Raw genomic sequence first — 17,592 nt, 5'->3', positions numbered from 1 at the left:
TCTTATAATGTACTCTCTCCTGTAAAGAAATATAAGAACATTTAGATCACTACACTTATATTTCTTTACGGAGGGAGTAGCACATGTATCGATGTGTTGTGAGCATAGGCCGGGGTAAGTGCGTGTCGGTGGGTGGGTGGGTGGGTGGGGGGGGGTCTATCCCAGCAATAGCAAACTATTTACGCTGATTGAATTTTCCCATGGTAGGTTAGATCTAGTTAAAATTAATTATGACACTTTAACCGTGCTTCCTAAGTGTTACGGAGCTGATAAAGTACAACTCTGCAAACTTATTTGTTTCGGTACTGTTATTTTTTAGTCATTAGTGTACCAAAGTAGTTAATAATAGAACTATAGTAGTGGCAGGTAAGGCTCCTGCACATACATCCTTTATTAAGCGTAGGTTTATTTTGGATGGTGTGACTTACTGCATGAAACGCTACATGAAATTCATAAAAGCATCTGCTATTTTACTTAAAGTACATTTGAAAGAGCATGCGATAAAAACAATTGAAATTCTCGTTGGATGTGCTAAACATGAACGGATTTTCCTATAGAATATCTTAGACGGAGAGAAGAGATTTATTATTGGTGGGTATAGTGTATCTGTCATGTAAAATGGACAATTAGGAGCACAGTTTAGCACACACAAAAAAGGCCGGCATGGTTATCTTTATTTTATATCCTTTTTTGTGAGGTATTGCATATCCTTTTCAATACAACCGTACATGATATGCATACACGCACGCTCATGATAGTGGTTTTATTTGAGTTGTAATTAGTGATCAAGTGGTCGGTGGTCCGCATGTGGCAATGTGGTAATGACAGGATCTTCCTGTTTTAGTTTGACTTGAGAGTGATAGAATTCGTTTTTTATTATCTGTCTTTGAACGCATGTCTGGATTGAAGATTATCTTGCATTAAATTTCGGGAGCCTTAGATTTCATTGAGCAGTATATGCATATCTCTAATTGTGGTGAAAGAACTTTACCTTTCTATATGTTGTTTCTTCTTAAACCATGTCTTAGTACTATACCTTTCTATATGTTATCTCTTTTCTGTGTGTTATCTATGGTCTAATTGTCAAATGGTACTGATAAAAAAGTTGAATGTATTTAGAAAATGATTATTGTGGAATGGCAAGGATGGAGCAGATAAGAGACATTTAGTTAATTGGGAGACAGTGTGTCGACCTGTTGCAATGGCAGCCATGAATTCAGTGGGGCTTAACAGGTAGGAGTGGTTGGTGATGAATTGATAGGTGGAGGATACACGAAAGCAACCGAACAAAAAGAACAAATCAATCAGGCAAATGTGAGTAGAAGTTAGAACCAACTTTGCCAAAATGTACGCTAGCTAGCTTGTTCCTCTACGTACTTTCTAAGCAGCTAGCGAGTAAGCTCGCCATGAGCCAAGAATTCCTCCTAGCGACCGAACAACCATCACAGAGCCACGAACAACAAGAATTGCACGACATCGTCCGGCAAGAGCACCATGGGTACACCATGCAACAAGGCGGTGGCCCGACGTTGTCCGGCTACGGCCACAAGCGCAAGATCACTCTGATCCCGCTCGTCTTCCTCATCTACTTCGAGGTGGCAGGCGGCCCTTACGGCGCCGAGAAGGCCGTCCTCGCAGCTGGGCCGCTCTTCACCCTGCTCGGCTTCCTCATCTTCCCCTTCGCGTGGGGCGTCCCGGAGTCGCTCATCACGGCCGAGCTCGCCACCGCCTTCCCGGGCAACGGCGGCTTCGTCCTCTGGGCCGACCACGCCTTCGGCCCGCTCGCCGGCTTCCTCCTCGGCATGTGGAAGTACCTCAGCATCGTCATCAACATCGCCGCCTACACGGCCCTCATCGCTGACTACCTTGGCGGAAGTGGAGTGGCCCCCGCGGTCGCGCAGCCCGGCGGGGCGCGCACGGCCGCGGTGATCGGCATGACGCTGCTCCTCTCGTTGGTGAACTACGCCGGCGTGAGCGTTGTCGGGTGGGGCGCCGTGGCGCTGGGGATGGTGTCGCTGGCCCCATTCGTGCTGATGACGGCCATGGCGGTGCCCAAGGTGAGGCCAAGTCGGTGGGCGTCGCAGGTGAAGGGGGAGAAGGACTGGAGGCTCTTCTTCAACACGCTCTTCTGGAACCTCAACTACTGGGACTGCGCCAGCACGATGGCCGGGGAGGTGGAGCGGCCCGAGCGAACGTTCCCGCGGGCGCTGGCAGTCGCCGTCGTTCTGATCGCCGGCAGTTACCTGCTGCCGCTTATGGCCGCGACCGGCGCCACCGACGCGTCGCCGGATGCGTGGGTCAACGGCTACTTGGCTGACGCGGCAGGTACATAGGAGTACAAACTTGCGTCCCTACTCCAAATCCATATCCACCCTAACCCATCCACAAACAGAAACATTCAACTTATATTCCATTTGATACATCGATCCTACAAAAGTGTCACGATTTTTTACTACCATGGTTAAATAAAAATCTTGTACCCATAGTCCAATACTAATGAAAAAAGAGCATCAATGGACATATAGTTTTTTGGGTCTGACGGTGGGTTGAAGTGATACTCTGCTTGGTTTTCGCCAAAAAAAGTGATACTGCTATTGGTTTAAACAAGGATAAACATTTTTTGTGTCAAACTATAATTTATATCATGCACGATGAACATCACTTCACATTTGTGTTTTTAGCAAAATCATGACTTTCTAGAGTGGGGTACATATTTTAAGGCCTTCTTGGCATAAAACTCCGGGCCGGTAAACAGATACCCTGAAAGAAAGCTACAGTATGTAATCCTCCTTTTGGGAAAAAATGTAACACCACACATCACACTATGCCTATCAATGTCCCATCTCACAACAAACATAATGGGCCATGCTCATGTGGAAACACATGCCACAATATAATGGGCAATCATTTAAACAGATTATACGTCACCATAACGCCTATGATTTCATCTTCTGGCTCCGCTTCAAGAACCTACTGCTGTGAAAAATTGCAGCAAAGGCAGCAAAAATGGATGGAACAGATGTAATCTACTAATCTTTTTTAGTTTCTCCAGAGAAAACTACATTTTTGTTGTGTCTAAGCAGGCATCATCGGGGGACCATGGCTCAAGTACTGGACAGGGGCCGGCGCAGTGATCTCGTCCATCGGCATGTTTGAGGCCCAGATGAGCAGCGGCACATTCCAGCTCCTCGGCATGGCAGACATGGGCCTTCTCCCAGCTGTCTTCTCTCGCCGTGCCGCCCGTACTGGTACCCCGTGGGTGGCTATCGTTGTGTCGACTGTTGTCACAATTGCTGTCTCCTTCCTCTACTTCGATGATGTTGTTGCCACTGCTAACTTCTTGTACAGCCTGGGCACGCTGCTCGAGTTCGCCTCCTTCCTCTGGCTCCGCATGAAGTACCCAGCGCTGAAGCGCCCTTACCGCGTGCCGCTGTCGCTGCCTGCGCTTGTGGCCATGTGTGCCGTGCCATCTTCATTCCTGGCCTACGTGTGTGTGGTGGCCGGGTGGAGGGTATTCACCCTCGCCGCGGGGCTTACTACTCTCGGTGTAGGGTGGCATTGCGTCATGAGAGTATGCAAGGCCAAGAAGTTGCTCAAATTCAACAACGCAGCTGCTGCTAACCCCCAACTGTATGCCCGAGACAACTATCATCTGGTTCTGGGGTGATAAATTCTCTTAGTTCAGAAGTGGCCCTGGCTCGTGGTTTTCGACAACTGAATTGATGCTTTAGTGATCACTTTTAATTGGGTGAGCTGGATTTGGAGCTAGGAAAACAGTCTCCAAGCCTATAATATTGTCGAGTTGTATATGTATATTGGTCTTTCAGAAAGGAGGATAAATGACATTGCAACAGTTCCAAATTCAAAACATGGTATCAAACGCACAAGCATAAGTTTAGTTCAGTTGTTAGAGTATTTGAGCTACAATTCCCTCATGCTAGTACACTGGTTGTAATTATCTTCCATGGTTATCGATGTGTATAGCTATGATTTTGTAGGTGCGTAAAGAATATTCTTCTTTGATTATTTATTCTTCGACGACTAGTGGATTTTATTGACCCAGAATGAAACATCAAGAAGATAACAATGGACACGCACCCAGCCTCTGTATAACTAAAATGCGCATAGCCAACACTAACACACACAAATAAACCCGCCGGCAAATAGCAAAGTCATACAAGACCAAAGCCACGCCTAAGCGAGGAAAATAAAAGGACCTTGAAGCGATCAAGAACGATCAACCAACTACAACAACGACCATATCGACACCAAGTATCTCTTGACATCGCAAGGACAATAAGATTCTTCAACAATAATGCCTTCAAGAAGAAAACGACGCTCAAGCGCCGCCATCACCGGATCCAGCCATCAGGGGTCATATTTTAGGTGTTCATCCTGAAGAACAAATCTGAGCATATCCGAGCAATACCTCCAACAAGGTAACGACACAAACACATCATCATTGCCAGATGTAACCAACTTGGGTCAAACCTAGAATTTTCACCCCCAGAGCTCAAGATCGGGTACTTGAGAAGCACCATTAAATTGAAGTCAATCATGTGTTGCCGCCACTACTTTTCTGTAAACCCAACAGCTACATGCTTGGCCAGAAATAGCGACGCCGCTGCGCAACCAGACCCTCTGCGTCAGGTGTCATCCATAGATTGCATCTCATCATCAAAAGCAAACTGGCCAGTGTAAGAGTTGCCAGAACCCACAAAGGAGCCATCTGGCCGCATCCCGCAACGCCGCCAGTACAAGCTGCTGGTTGCCGCCATCAACTCTTGGGAAGAGAAAACTCATGAAGATCTTTCAATGGCCACCTCAAAACTTGGCAGAAGGCACCGCCACTGTAGCCAGCCCAAACCAAATGTTGCTCATCAATCATCATGGCCGGAGCACATGAATGGTGGCTTCAGGAAACAATGGCAGCCCGCCGGTCCGATGTGGAGACCTGAAAATTCGTAATTCATGGTAACAAGGGCACATCCTGAAATATTTATCTTGTACTAGCTATTGGGTGATGACATGTGATTAGGTGGTAAAAGAGTGAAAATTGTACATCTGCATTAGATGGCCCACCTTCATGTTGACCTCTGCAGTTGTGTCGGGACTCCAATCCTAAGTCACACTGATCTAGTATGTAATACATCATATCACTTTACAGCCTCACGGTAACCCACGGCTGCCGCCTTTACCTGGCCAGGACCATTTGTGCCTTTTGACTCACATATATGATTGTGTCGCTAGTATCCATATGACACAGAACCCGGATCGACATGACTAGTCGTAAACAAAGGTGGCACAAACTTATAGGGACAAACATACATGACCCAGTAATGCACGTGTTGGCCAGCATGAAGTGCATGCTGTAGCAAGCTATTAGGACTCCGGTAAACACCGCGTGACATTTCCCTGTAAGGACTGACACATGAGCAAAGAAGGACACATGCCGGTCAATCCATGTGTTCCGGATGGAAGCAATAGGAGGCATTTCCCCATAAAGAAGTCTACCAACAATAAACAATTAGGTGTCGGATCCCACACATACCAAAGCATTTCAATAACATACACACAATATGCAAGATATCTGTAGATACAACATGCCGTCACAACATAACTCTATGACTCAAAGTATTTATTTAGAAGGCAGTTCGCAGCTCCTTTTCTTTGTGCACAATTTTGTTATCTAGACAAAATATCAATTTGACCACCGATAATCTCCTCAACTACTTTTACAGGTTGCGCAAAGTCACTATCTGTCCTAGCAAATGATCAACAGAATGTACTCATAACAAATCAGCTTGGCCCTAATATTTTGATACTGAAAGAAACTTTGAGTTTGGTACACGGTATGCTTTATCGTATGGAACGAAGAAACTTTCTGAAAACTAGACTATTGCCTGCCTCTCTTTTCTTATGAAGCTATACGTTTTGGCATGGCAAATTGGGATAATTTATTTGGTGATTGTTGAGTTATATGTTTGCCTATGTTGGTGTACAGCTGGTCATCTCGCTGATCTTGATTTGCCATCTCCTTTTCTCAGTCAGGTTTGATGTAGATTCATATAAATAGATTTATGTAAAATTGCAGTCTTCTCATGTGATTTACAGGACTACATATGGAGAAAAATAAATTTGCCATGTATGTTCTCCACATTTGTGTTACAGTTTTATGTCGTATGGGGCTGGAGCATAGCATTGATTTCCTTTTATTTGACCATATGAATATGAATAGATAGTGATATTGGGTTGTTCATAGACAGGCATCACTAATAGACAGTAGACTACTACACTTTCTTAATGAGGTGGGTAATATATATCTTCCAATTAACCAAATCTATAGGATGTTAATGGAATTTGAATATAGTCCATATTTTAGATTATTTATTATGTTGGTGTTTTCTATATTTTTGATGTCTAGGTAGTGATGCATTTGCTAAATATGATCTCAAAGGACTGGATTGACACCAACACAATTTTGTTCCATCATCTGATGGCTTTCACTATGGAATATTAGTGTAGTAGCTCTTTCTGATATCATATTTGTACATGCAGTAGCAAACCGATGTGTGAGAACTAAGCAACAGTGGCATATTCATTTTGCACATTATGATTCCTTTGGCTGCTGCTTTCTACAACAATGAACTATCCATTTTGCTACTATATTAACAATGCATTATTTTCATTGTAAGCAAATCAAAGCAATAATTTACTGCAACAACATGAAATAGATTGCAACCGATTCCCGCAGCAACGCGCAGGGTATCATCTAGTTTAGTTTATTGGGAGACAATGTGTCGACCTGTTGCAATCGCAACCATTAATTCAGTGGGCCTTAACAGGTAGGAGTGGTTGGTGAATTGATAGGTGGAGGCTACACGAAAGCAACCGAATAAAAAGAACAAATCAATTAGGAAAATGTGAGTATAACCGAAATGGCTAAGAATCGCCCATATTAGAAGTTAGAAGTTAGAACCAACTTTGCCAAAATGTACGATAGCTAGCTTGTTCCTCTACGTACACTAGTAGAAAAAAGGCCTTATGTTCAACTATTTAGTCCCGGTGTGTAATAGAACCGACACTAATGAGACCATTAGTGCTGGTTCCAACGGCTCGGCGAGCGGTTCTTATAAGTACCGGTTCATGGCGAACCTTTAGTACCGGTTCGTGACACGAACCGGTACTAAAGAGGTGGTGGCAGGCTGGTGTCAGGCTGCGGCCTCACGAAAACCTTTAGTATCGGTTCATGCCACAAATCGGTACTAGAGTTCTTTAGTTCATTCTTTCTGCAACGATTTTTTAGTCCCACCTCACTCTGCTAACAGAGTTTTTACCACCTTAAATATGTTACTTCTCAAACTATCATGAGCACTTGGTGTTCATTGAACTCTATGTGTAGGATCTGTGGCCACAATAGGAATCTTCATGTGTTAAACCGGTGAAGATTCCTATTGACAATTCAGATTCTACACAAAAAGATCATTGATGATCAATGTATTATTTATTTATTTTTTACGTGTTTACACAAAGCAGTAAAATGTTTTGGCTGAAAGGCGCTACGTGTTTACACAATCTCTTTCAAAGTATTAGGGTTTCAGATGAAAACTCATATGTTACAAAGGCATATCTTTTTTTAACTTATTACAACTCCAGACTTTTTATGCGTTCATTATGCACCATTCAAAGTCACGTCATCAACTTTCAACCCTTTCTGCCTTTATTTTATATTTTTCATGCATATACTAATTTTTTTGAGCTAAATGACCCTGATATTTAAAAGCACTACAAATGAACTCTGAAAATGTTGAAAGTTGGCACAATATCATCATTTCACCCACATAGCATGTGCAAACAAGTTGAGAGGGTTACAACAAAAACTGGATGCACTTCGTGTACAAACTGGACAATCTCTTTTGAAGTATCAGGGTTTTCGGACGAAAACTCATCTGTTACAAAGCCACTTCATTTTTTTAAAACTTATCACAACTCCAGACTTTTTGTGCGTTCATTATGCACCATTCAAAGGCAGGTCATCAACTTTCAACCCTTTCTGCCTTCATTTTATATTTTTCATGCATATACAGATTTTTTTGAACTAAATGACCCTGATATTGAAAAGCACTACAAACGAACTAGGAAAAGGTTGAAAGTTGGCACGGTATCATCATTTCACCCACATAGCATGTGCAAAAAAGTTGAGACAGTTACGGCAAAAACTGGATGCATTTCGTGTATAAACTGGATAATCTCTTTCAAAGTATTAGGGTTTCGGACGAAAACTCATCTGTTACAAAGCCATTTCATTATTTTAAACTTATTACAACTCCAGACTTTTTGTGCGTTCATTATGCACCATTCAAAGCCACATCATCAACTTTCGACCCTTTCTGCCTTCATTTTCTATTTTTCATGCATATACTGATTTTTTTGAGCTAAATGACGCTGATATTGAAAAGCACTACCAATGAACTCTAAAAAGGTTGAAAGTTGGCACGGTATCATCATTTAACCCACATAGCATGTGCGAAAAAGTTGAGAGGGTTACGGCAAAAACTGGATGCACTTCATGCACAAACTTCACAATCTCTTTCGAAGTATATATTAGGGTTTCAGACGAAAACTCATCTCTTACAAAAGCATTTCATTTTTCTAAACTTATTACAACTCCAGACTTTCTCTGCGTTCATTATTCACCATTCAAAGCCACGTCAGCAACTTTCAACCCTTTCTACCTTCACATTATATTTTTCATGCATATACTCATTTTTTTGAGCTAAATGACCCTAATATTGAAAAGCACTACAAACGAATTCTGGAAAGGTTGAAATCCGGCGCGATATCATAATTTCACCCACATAGCATGTGCAAAAAAGTTGAGAGGGCTACGGCAAAAACTGGATGCACTTCGTGTACAAACTGGACAATCTCTTTCGAAATATCAAGGTTACACACGAAAACTCATCTGTTACAAAGCGACTTCATTTTTTTAAACTTATTACAACTCCATACTTTTTGTGTGTTCATTATGCACCATTCAAAGCCAGGTCATCAACTTTCAACCCTTTCTGCCTTCATTTTCTATTTTTCATGCATATACTGATTTTTTTGAGCTAAATGACCCTGAAATTGAAAAGCACTACAAATGAACTCTGAAAAGGTTTAAAGTTGGCACGATGTCATCATTTCACCCACATAGCATGTGCTAAAGAGTTGAGAGGGTTACGGCAAAAACTGGATGCACTTCGTGTATAAACTGGACAATCTCTTTCGAAGTATTAGAGTTTCGGACGAAAATTCATCTGTTACAAAGGCATTTCAGTTTTTTAAACTTACTACAACTCCAGGCTTTTTGTGCGTTCGTTATGCACCATTCAAAGCCACTTCGTCAACTTTCAACCCTTTCTGTCTTCATTTTATATTTTTCATGCATATACTGATTTTTTTGAGCTAAATGACCCTGGTATGAAAAGCACTACAAATGAACTCTGAAAAGGTTGAAAGTTGGCACAGTATCATCATTTCACCCACATAGCAGGTGCAAAAAAGTTGAGAGATTTACAGAAAAAACTGGATGCACTTCGTGTACAAACTGGACAATCTCTTTCGAAGTATTAGGGTTTCGAACAAAAATTCATCTGTTACAAAGGCATTTCATTTTTTAAACTTATTACAACTCCATACTTTTTGTGCATTCGTTATGCACCATTCAAAGCCACTTCGTCAACTTTCAACCCTTTCTGTCTTCATTTTATATTTTTCATGCATATACTGATTTTTTGAGCTAAATGACCCTGATATTGAACAACACTACAAATGAACCCTGAAAAGGTTAAAAGTTGGCACGGTATCATCATTTCACCCACATAGCAGGTGCAAAAAAGTTGAGAGGGTTACAAAAAAAACTGAATGCACTTCGTGTACAAACTGCACAATCCTTTCTAAGTATTAGAGTTTCAGACAAAAAATCATCTGTTACAAAGGCATTTCATTTTTTAAACTTACTACAACTCCATACTTTTTGTGCATTCATCATGCACCATTCAAAGCCACGCCATCAACTTTCAACCCTTTCTCCCATCATTTTATATTTTTCATGCATATACTGATTTTTTTGAGCTAAATGACCCTGATATTGAGAAGCACTACAAATGAACTCTGAAAAGGTTGACAGTTGGCACAATATCACCATTTCACCCACATAGCATGTGCAAAAAACTTGAGAGGGTTACGGAAAAAACTGGATGCACTTCGTGTACAAACTGGACAATCTCTTTCGAAGTATTAGGGTTTCAGACGAAAACTCATCTGTTAGAAAGGCATTTCATTTTTTAAAACTTATTACAACTCCAGACTTTTTGTGCCTTTATTATGCACCATTCAAAGCCACGTCATCAACTTTCAACCCTTTCTGCCTTCATTTTCTATTTTTCATGCATATACTGATTTTTTGTGCTAAATGACCCTGATATTGAAAATCACTACAAATGAACTCTGAAAAGGTTGAAAGTTGGCATTGTATCATCATTTGACCCATATAGCATGTGCAAAAATGTTGAGAGGGTTACGACAAAAAATGAATGCACTTCGTGTAGAAACTGGACAATCTCTTTAGAAGTATCAGGGTTTCGGACGAAAACTCATGTGTTACAAAGACACTTCTTTTTTTAAACTTATTACAACTCCATACTTTTTATGCATTCATTATGCACCATTCAAAGCCACGTCATCAACTCTCGACCCTTTCTGCCTTCATTTTCTATTTTTCATGCATATATTGATTTTTGTGAGCTAAATGACCCTGATATTGAAAAGCACTACAAATGAACTTTTAAAATGTTGAAAGTTGTCACGGTATCATCATTTCACCCATATATCATGTGCAAAAAAGTTGAGAGGGTTACGGCAAAAACTGGATGCACTTCATGTACAAACTGGACAATCTTTTTCAAAGTATTAGGGTTTCAGACAAAAAACTCATCTGTTACAAAGGCATTTCATATTTTTAAGTTATTACAACTCTAGACTTTTTTGCGTTCCTTATGCACCATTCAAAGCCACGTTATCAACTTTTAACCCTTTCTGCGTTTATTTTATATTTTTCATGCATATACTGATTTTTTGAGCTAAATGACGCTGATATTGAAAACCACTACAAATGAACTTTAAAAAGGTTGAAAGTTGGCACAGTATCATCATTTAACCCACATAGCATGTGTAAAAAAGTTGAGAGGGTTACGACAAAAACTGGATGCACTTCATGCACAAACTTCACAATCTCTTTTGAAGTATTAGGGTTTCAGACGAAAACTCATCTCTTACAAAAGCATTTCATTTTTTTAAACTTATTACAACTCCAGAATTTTTTTGCGTTCATTATTCACCATTCAAAGCCATGTCAGCAACTTTCAACCCTTTCTACCTTCACATTATATTTTTCATGCATATACTGATTTTTTGAGCTAAATGACCCTAATATTGAAAAGCACTATAAACGAATTCTGGAAAGGTTGAAAGCCGGCACGATATCATAATTTCACCCACATAGCATGTGCAAAAAAGTTGAGAGGGTTACAACAAAAACTGGATGCACTTCGTGTACAAACTGGACAATCTCTTTCGAAATATCAAGGTTTCACACGAAAACTCATCTGTTACAAAGCCACTTCATTTTTTTAAACTTATTACAACTCCATACTTTTTGTGCGTTCATTATGCACCATTCAAAGCCAGGTCATCAACTTTCAACCCTTTCTGCCTTCATTTTCTATTTTTCATGCATATACTGATTTTTTTGAGCTAAATGACCCTGAAATTGAAAAGCACTACAAATGAACTCTGAAAAGGTTTAAAGTTGGCACGATATCATCATTTCACCCACATAGCATGTGCCAAAAAGTTGAGAGGGTTGCGGCAAAAACTGGATGCACTTCGTGTATAAACTGGACAATCTCTTTCGAAGTATTAGAGTTTCAGATGAAAACTCATCTGTTACAAAGGCATTTCAGTTTTTTAAACTTATTACAACTCCAGACTTTTTGTGCGTTCGTTATGCACCATTCAAAGCCACTTCGTCAACTTTCAACCCTTTCTGTCTTCATTTTATATTTTTCATGCATATACTATTTTTTTTGAGCTAAATGACCCTAATATTGAAAAGCACTACAAATGAACTCTGAAAAGGTTTAAAGTTGGCATGGTATCATCATTTCATCCACATAGCAGGTGCAAAAAAGTTGAGAGAGTTACAGAAAAAACTGGATGCACTTCGTGTACAAACTGGACAATCTCTTTCGAAGTATTAGTGTTTCGAACAAAAATTCATCTGTTACAAAGGCATTTCATTTTTTAAAGTTATTACAACTCCATACTTTTTGTGCGTTCGTTATGCACCATTCAAAGCCACTTCGTCAACTTTCAACCCTTTCTGTCTTCATTTTATATTTTTCATGCATATACTGATTTTTTTGAGCTAAATGACCCTGATATTGAAAAGTACTACAAATGAACTCTGAAAAGGTTGAAAGTTGGCACGGTGTCATCATTTCACCCACATAGTAGGTGCAAAAAAGTTGAGAGGGTTACAGAAAAAACTGGATGCACTTCGTGTACAAACTAGACAATCTCTTTCAAAGTATTAGGGTTTCAGACAAAAAATCATCTGTTACAAAGGCATTTCATTTTTTAAACTTATTACAACTCCATACTTTTTGTGCATTCATCATGCACCATTCAAAGCCACGTCATCAACTTTCAACCCTTTCTCCCTTCATTTTATATTTTTCATGCATATACTGATTTTTTTTGAGCTAAATGACCCTGATATTGAGAAGCACTACAAATGAACTCTGAAAAGGTTGACAGTTGGCATAGTATCATCGTTTCACCCACATAGCATGTGCAAAAAACTTGAGAGGGTTACGAAAAAAACTGGATGCACTTCATGTACAAACTGGACAATCTCTTTCAAAGTATTAGGGTTTCAGACGAAAACTCATCTGTTAGAAAGGCATTTCATTTTTTTAAACTTATTACAACTCCAGACTTTTTGTGCATTCATTATCCACCATTCAAAGCCACGTCATCACCTTTCAACCCTTTCTACCTTCATTTTCTATTTTTCATGCATATACTGATTTTTTTGTGCTAAATGACCCTGATATCGAAAAGCACTACAAATGAATTCTGAAAAGGTTGAAAGTTGGCATGGTATAATCATTTGACCCATATAGCATGTGCAAAAAAGTTGAGAGGGTTACGGCAAAAAATGAATGCACTTCGTGTAGAAACTGGACAATCTCTTTAGAAGTATCAGGGTTTCGGACGAAAACTCATGTGTTACAAAGACACTTCATTTTTTTAAACTTATTACAACTCTAGACTTTTTATGCATTCATTATGTACCATTCAAAGCCCCGTCATCAACTTTCGACCCTTTTTGCCTTCATTTTATATTTTTCATGTATATACTGATTTGTCGAGCTAAATGACCCTGATATTGAAAAGCACTACAAATGAACTCTGAAAAGGTTTAAAGTTAGCACTTCACAGTTTTGGCATGCTAAAAACAAAAGTTTTGGCACATTAAAGAAGGTGCCCTCGATTTTGGCTACGTTCGTGACAACAACCTAGTTGATTGTTGAACCAGGCTTAGATGCCCTTCTCCTGCATGCGTGATCTTACGACAGCGCCATGTACGAATACATATAGGTTACTCATCATGCACCTACATACATAGACGACTCCGCTTCATAACATACATGTACTTTACTCATCATGCATGGGAGTGAAATCCGGTCAGCCACACTACAACATGACCACTATATTCAAGCAAGAGATGCCCATGCGAGTGAATTGCAAGAAACCATCACATTTGGGGCTTCTCTTGCAGAAAACAACCTGGTTACTGATTTTTTTACAAAAGTCACCGCGGATTCAGTAAACGTTTTGCAGATTGCACGGAACATGTCATTTGGCGCGGTTGAGGGCGTTTCCGACAGGTGGGGCCCAAAATCTGTAACGTGGCCTAATGGACGCGCGGACGGCGCCGTTTTCTTAAGATCTGGTCGCGCCGGACAGACCGACCGACCGTGCCCGTCGAGACCAGATCTGCTCCCTCCTTTCCCTCCAGCTTCAATCCATGGCGACGACGAAACCTGGCGGCGTGGACGGCGGCGGCGGAGTTGCTGCCGGTGGGATGCTCCGGGCGGCAGTGCTGGAGATCCACCGGACTTCTGCGGGAGCTCCAATCCCTCAAGCGCGCTGCCTCTTTCGCAACCCCCGTCGCTGTCGAAGTCGTTGGAATACGCGGCGGCTACTGCATTCGCCCAGGCGGTGAAGGCCAATCCAACGGGCAGCCACCATTTTGCCTCCTCCTTCGGCGGTGTGGAGTAAGTCATCCTCCTCCTTCTTTTTCATTTCCCCGATTGGTATTCTAGGGTTAGGGTTCTAGGGTTAGGGTTTTATGGTTAGTGTTCTTGGGTACGTGTAGTACGGTTAAGGTTCTAGGGTTAGGGTTCTAGCATTAGAGTTAGTGTTATATGATATCCTCTCTGTCAACTGATTGTTGGTCTCACATAAATTAATTTTAACATGAGTACTTTGACATAAATCCTCTCTGTCTGTTGTTTGATCAAATACTCTCTTTCACCAACTTTAGTATTGTAAATTGAATCAGAAATTTATGTTGCCACCAATTTTAACACTGTTAACTGAATTTTTTGAACTTATTAATAGGGTTAACACTGGTAACTGAATTTTTTTAACACTATTAACTGAATTTTTTGAACACTGCTAACTGAATTTTTTGAACATTGTACACTGTTAACTGAATTTTTTGAACACTGTTAACTGAGTTTTAACACTGTTAATTGAATTTTTTGAACACTGTTAATTGGATTTTAACATTGTTAACTGAATTTCTGTTGCCACCAATGAACTGACCCATTTAACACCAATCTGACCTATTAACAATAATTTTAACATTGTTAAATGAATTATTTCATCTTATTCTTATACCTGTTAACTGATCTGCTTAACAACAAAATTAAATGCGTTTTATCTGAATTTGTAGCTTGGATGATGAAGAATGGGAAGTGAGGTTCCATTTCCTAGATAGAAATAACTTGGAAAGAACAATCTGTTTATCAGACATAACCTTCTGGAATCTCATTGCCCTAATAGTGGTAGAAGGATATAGTTCAAGGGATTTTATGTATTATGTTAGAGATCCAGGAGTTGGGGTGTCAGGAATGGAAGAATTAACTGATGATGACAAGGTGGAAGAAATGTTGGATCACATAGCTAGTAAAGGAAAGAATGTTGTTAACATTACAGTTATGAGAAGTGATGCAGCTAGACCAGTTGATTTGAATATTGGTCATGTTTATGAAACAGGTTCCTTTGTCTGAAATAGGTGTACCAGTTGTCTATGAGGTAGACACTTCAGGGGTTCTTTTCCCCAGTCTAGTGAAACCCCAACCACAGCCAGTCCAAGTAATGCACACACATGAGAGCTCTTGTTTGTTGAAGCAAAACACTCCTAGGGAAAACCCTAGCAGTAGCGCTGGTTTTGTGCTCACTAGTAGCGCGGGTAAGCGCGCTACTAATAAGGCGCTATAGCTATTGCTTAGCAGTAACGCGTGCCGGCGCGCGCTACTGCTAGGACAAATAGCTGCAGCGTTTGTTCACCCCCACGCTACTGCTAATGAAACTAGTGGCAGCGCGTTTTCTCTCCATCGCTACTAGTATTCATTTTTTAGTGTATTTATGCGGTTTTCTCTCCATCGTACAAATATTGGTACAATACCAGTTATGAGGTTTACATCATTATGTCCATAACAGTGTGTCAAATGAGGATGGATTAGGTTCAAGTGGAGGCAATATGTGGTGCATGTCAAAAGTATACTACTAATCCAAACTTGATCTAGTTTGGACTAGTAGTACTTTCGATGTGCACCACATGTTGCCTCCACTTGAATCTAATCCGCCAGCACAAGCTATTTAATCATCATCATAGTCATTATCACCAACAATATTTATTTAATCACCACTAACATTAGCTAATAATAATCATCATAGTCATTACCACCAACACTAGCTATTTTATCATCATAGTAATAGTGTAGCACATCATCATCTTCAAACTCATTTCTAGCTAGCTAATCAATCCTGCCGCTCTCTCGCAGGTAAAATAACATAAAACATGTATAGCTCTCCTCCTTGATCAAGTTGGAGCATGCAGATGAACCAGTCTCCTAATCGTGGGTAGCGCATCTGTTTGCTGCCCCCTAGTACTTCTCTGCGCTCCCCCATCACATATTTGGTCCAGTCTTGCACTATTAAGCATCCGTCGCTAATCTTGAATGCACTAAAGTAATCTGTAGGATATCTTGGACGTAAGCTAATAATACTCATGGTACCTTTAGTCTCGATCCCATAAGGCACAACATTCATCGGGACTCCCTGTTGAAGAACATCGTATGGTAACATACTTAGCAATGAAGTTTAGCTTCAAAAATAATGTATGGAAAAGATGCACTGAGGACAAATATTAAAAATCTTACCATCCTTCCTAAATAGATGTGACCGTAGTTCAGTACGAACACTATTGGTCGCACATTTTCAGTACTAACATTTCTAAATCCAGGAAGAAAATTTGTCTTGATAGTATCAAGATCCGCAAGCCATGAAACATAATGACTGAGCTCCTTGCAGTTGAGTTCAGCCCCGACATAGTATACGGTCCTGTCTACCAAGCGCTGGACATGTTTGCTTGCACCGAAATAAGCTATCAATAGAAATTAATTGTCAACTATTTTTGAATAAACAATATCAAAGACATAAATATGGTTCAGAAACTCACATTTTGGTATAACTGGAGGCATCTGCACATCGACCCAGATGTCGGTATTACCTTCAATATCATCTTCCGGACGAATATCAAAGGTGATAACCATATCAGGCTCAAATGCATAAGTCTTGCATAGTGCTCGCCATGTTTTGCATCCAAAATAGGTGTAGTCGTTTGAATTGTATAATTTTGTGTGGAAAATATAACCATGCTCGGTCTTCAAGTAAAATTTCTTTACCTCCATAGTACGACTGCAACCTATCTTATCCAATACAAAAACTCTTGCATGGCAGGGGATACGCTAGTAGAATAGTAAAAACAAATTATAAGTTGAAGCAAATGATATGTCATGCTTAATTACGAAAAAAGACTTGTCGTTGTGACTTACTGTATCCACTTCGAAGTTCTCATCCAGCTTGATGCTGAAGCGCCTATCATCATCTAGGAAGATTCCGTCGCACAGGCCGCGCTCGTCTTCGCAGTATTTGCAAATACCGAAATCCTTTTCCTCGTCAGACATTTCCTATGTTCATAGTTAAAACATTAATTGAAAATCGATCAAAGACAACTACCAGGATACTCAACACACAAATCCGGGGCACTCGATATTTCCTACATATTCTGGCACAAGTCATGCCAAAATTCACGGAAAAATCCGGCATGACCTTTGCTAAAATAGGACATATCGAGTGCCTGAAATTTGCCGGAACGGAAATGAATCAACACTCCGGCAAAACATA

The 17,592-nt window shown here is 40.4% G+C and overlaps 1 protein-coding gene across 1 annotated transcript; it reads left to right on the top strand.

Annotated features, from left to right (window-relative positions):
- Positions 1 to 1,261: 1,261 nt before the first annotated feature.
- LOC123093791 (probable polyamine transporter At3g13620) lies at positions 1,262 to 4,029 on the top strand. Its single transcript, XM_044515843.1, has 2 exons — positions 1,262 to 2,325; positions 3,084 to 4,029. Exons 1-2 carry the CDS (start codon positions 1,407 to 1,409, stop codon positions 3,665 to 3,667), a joined length of 1,503 nt encoding a protein of 500 aa, XP_044371778.1. The 5' UTR covers positions 1,262 to 1,406; the 3' UTR covers positions 3,668 to 4,029.
- The last annotated feature ends 13,563 nt before the right edge of the window (positions 4,030 to 17,592 follow it).

This window comes from Triticum aestivum, chromosome 4B (genome assembly GCF_018294505.1).
Source record: "Triticum aestivum cultivar Chinese Spring chromosome 4B, IWGSC CS RefSeq v2.1, whole genome shotgun sequence".
Taxonomy (NCBI): Eukaryota; Viridiplantae; Streptophyta; class Magnoliopsida; order Poales; family Poaceae; genus Triticum; species Triticum aestivum.
This window is presented reverse-complemented; position numbering and strand designations above follow the sequence as displayed.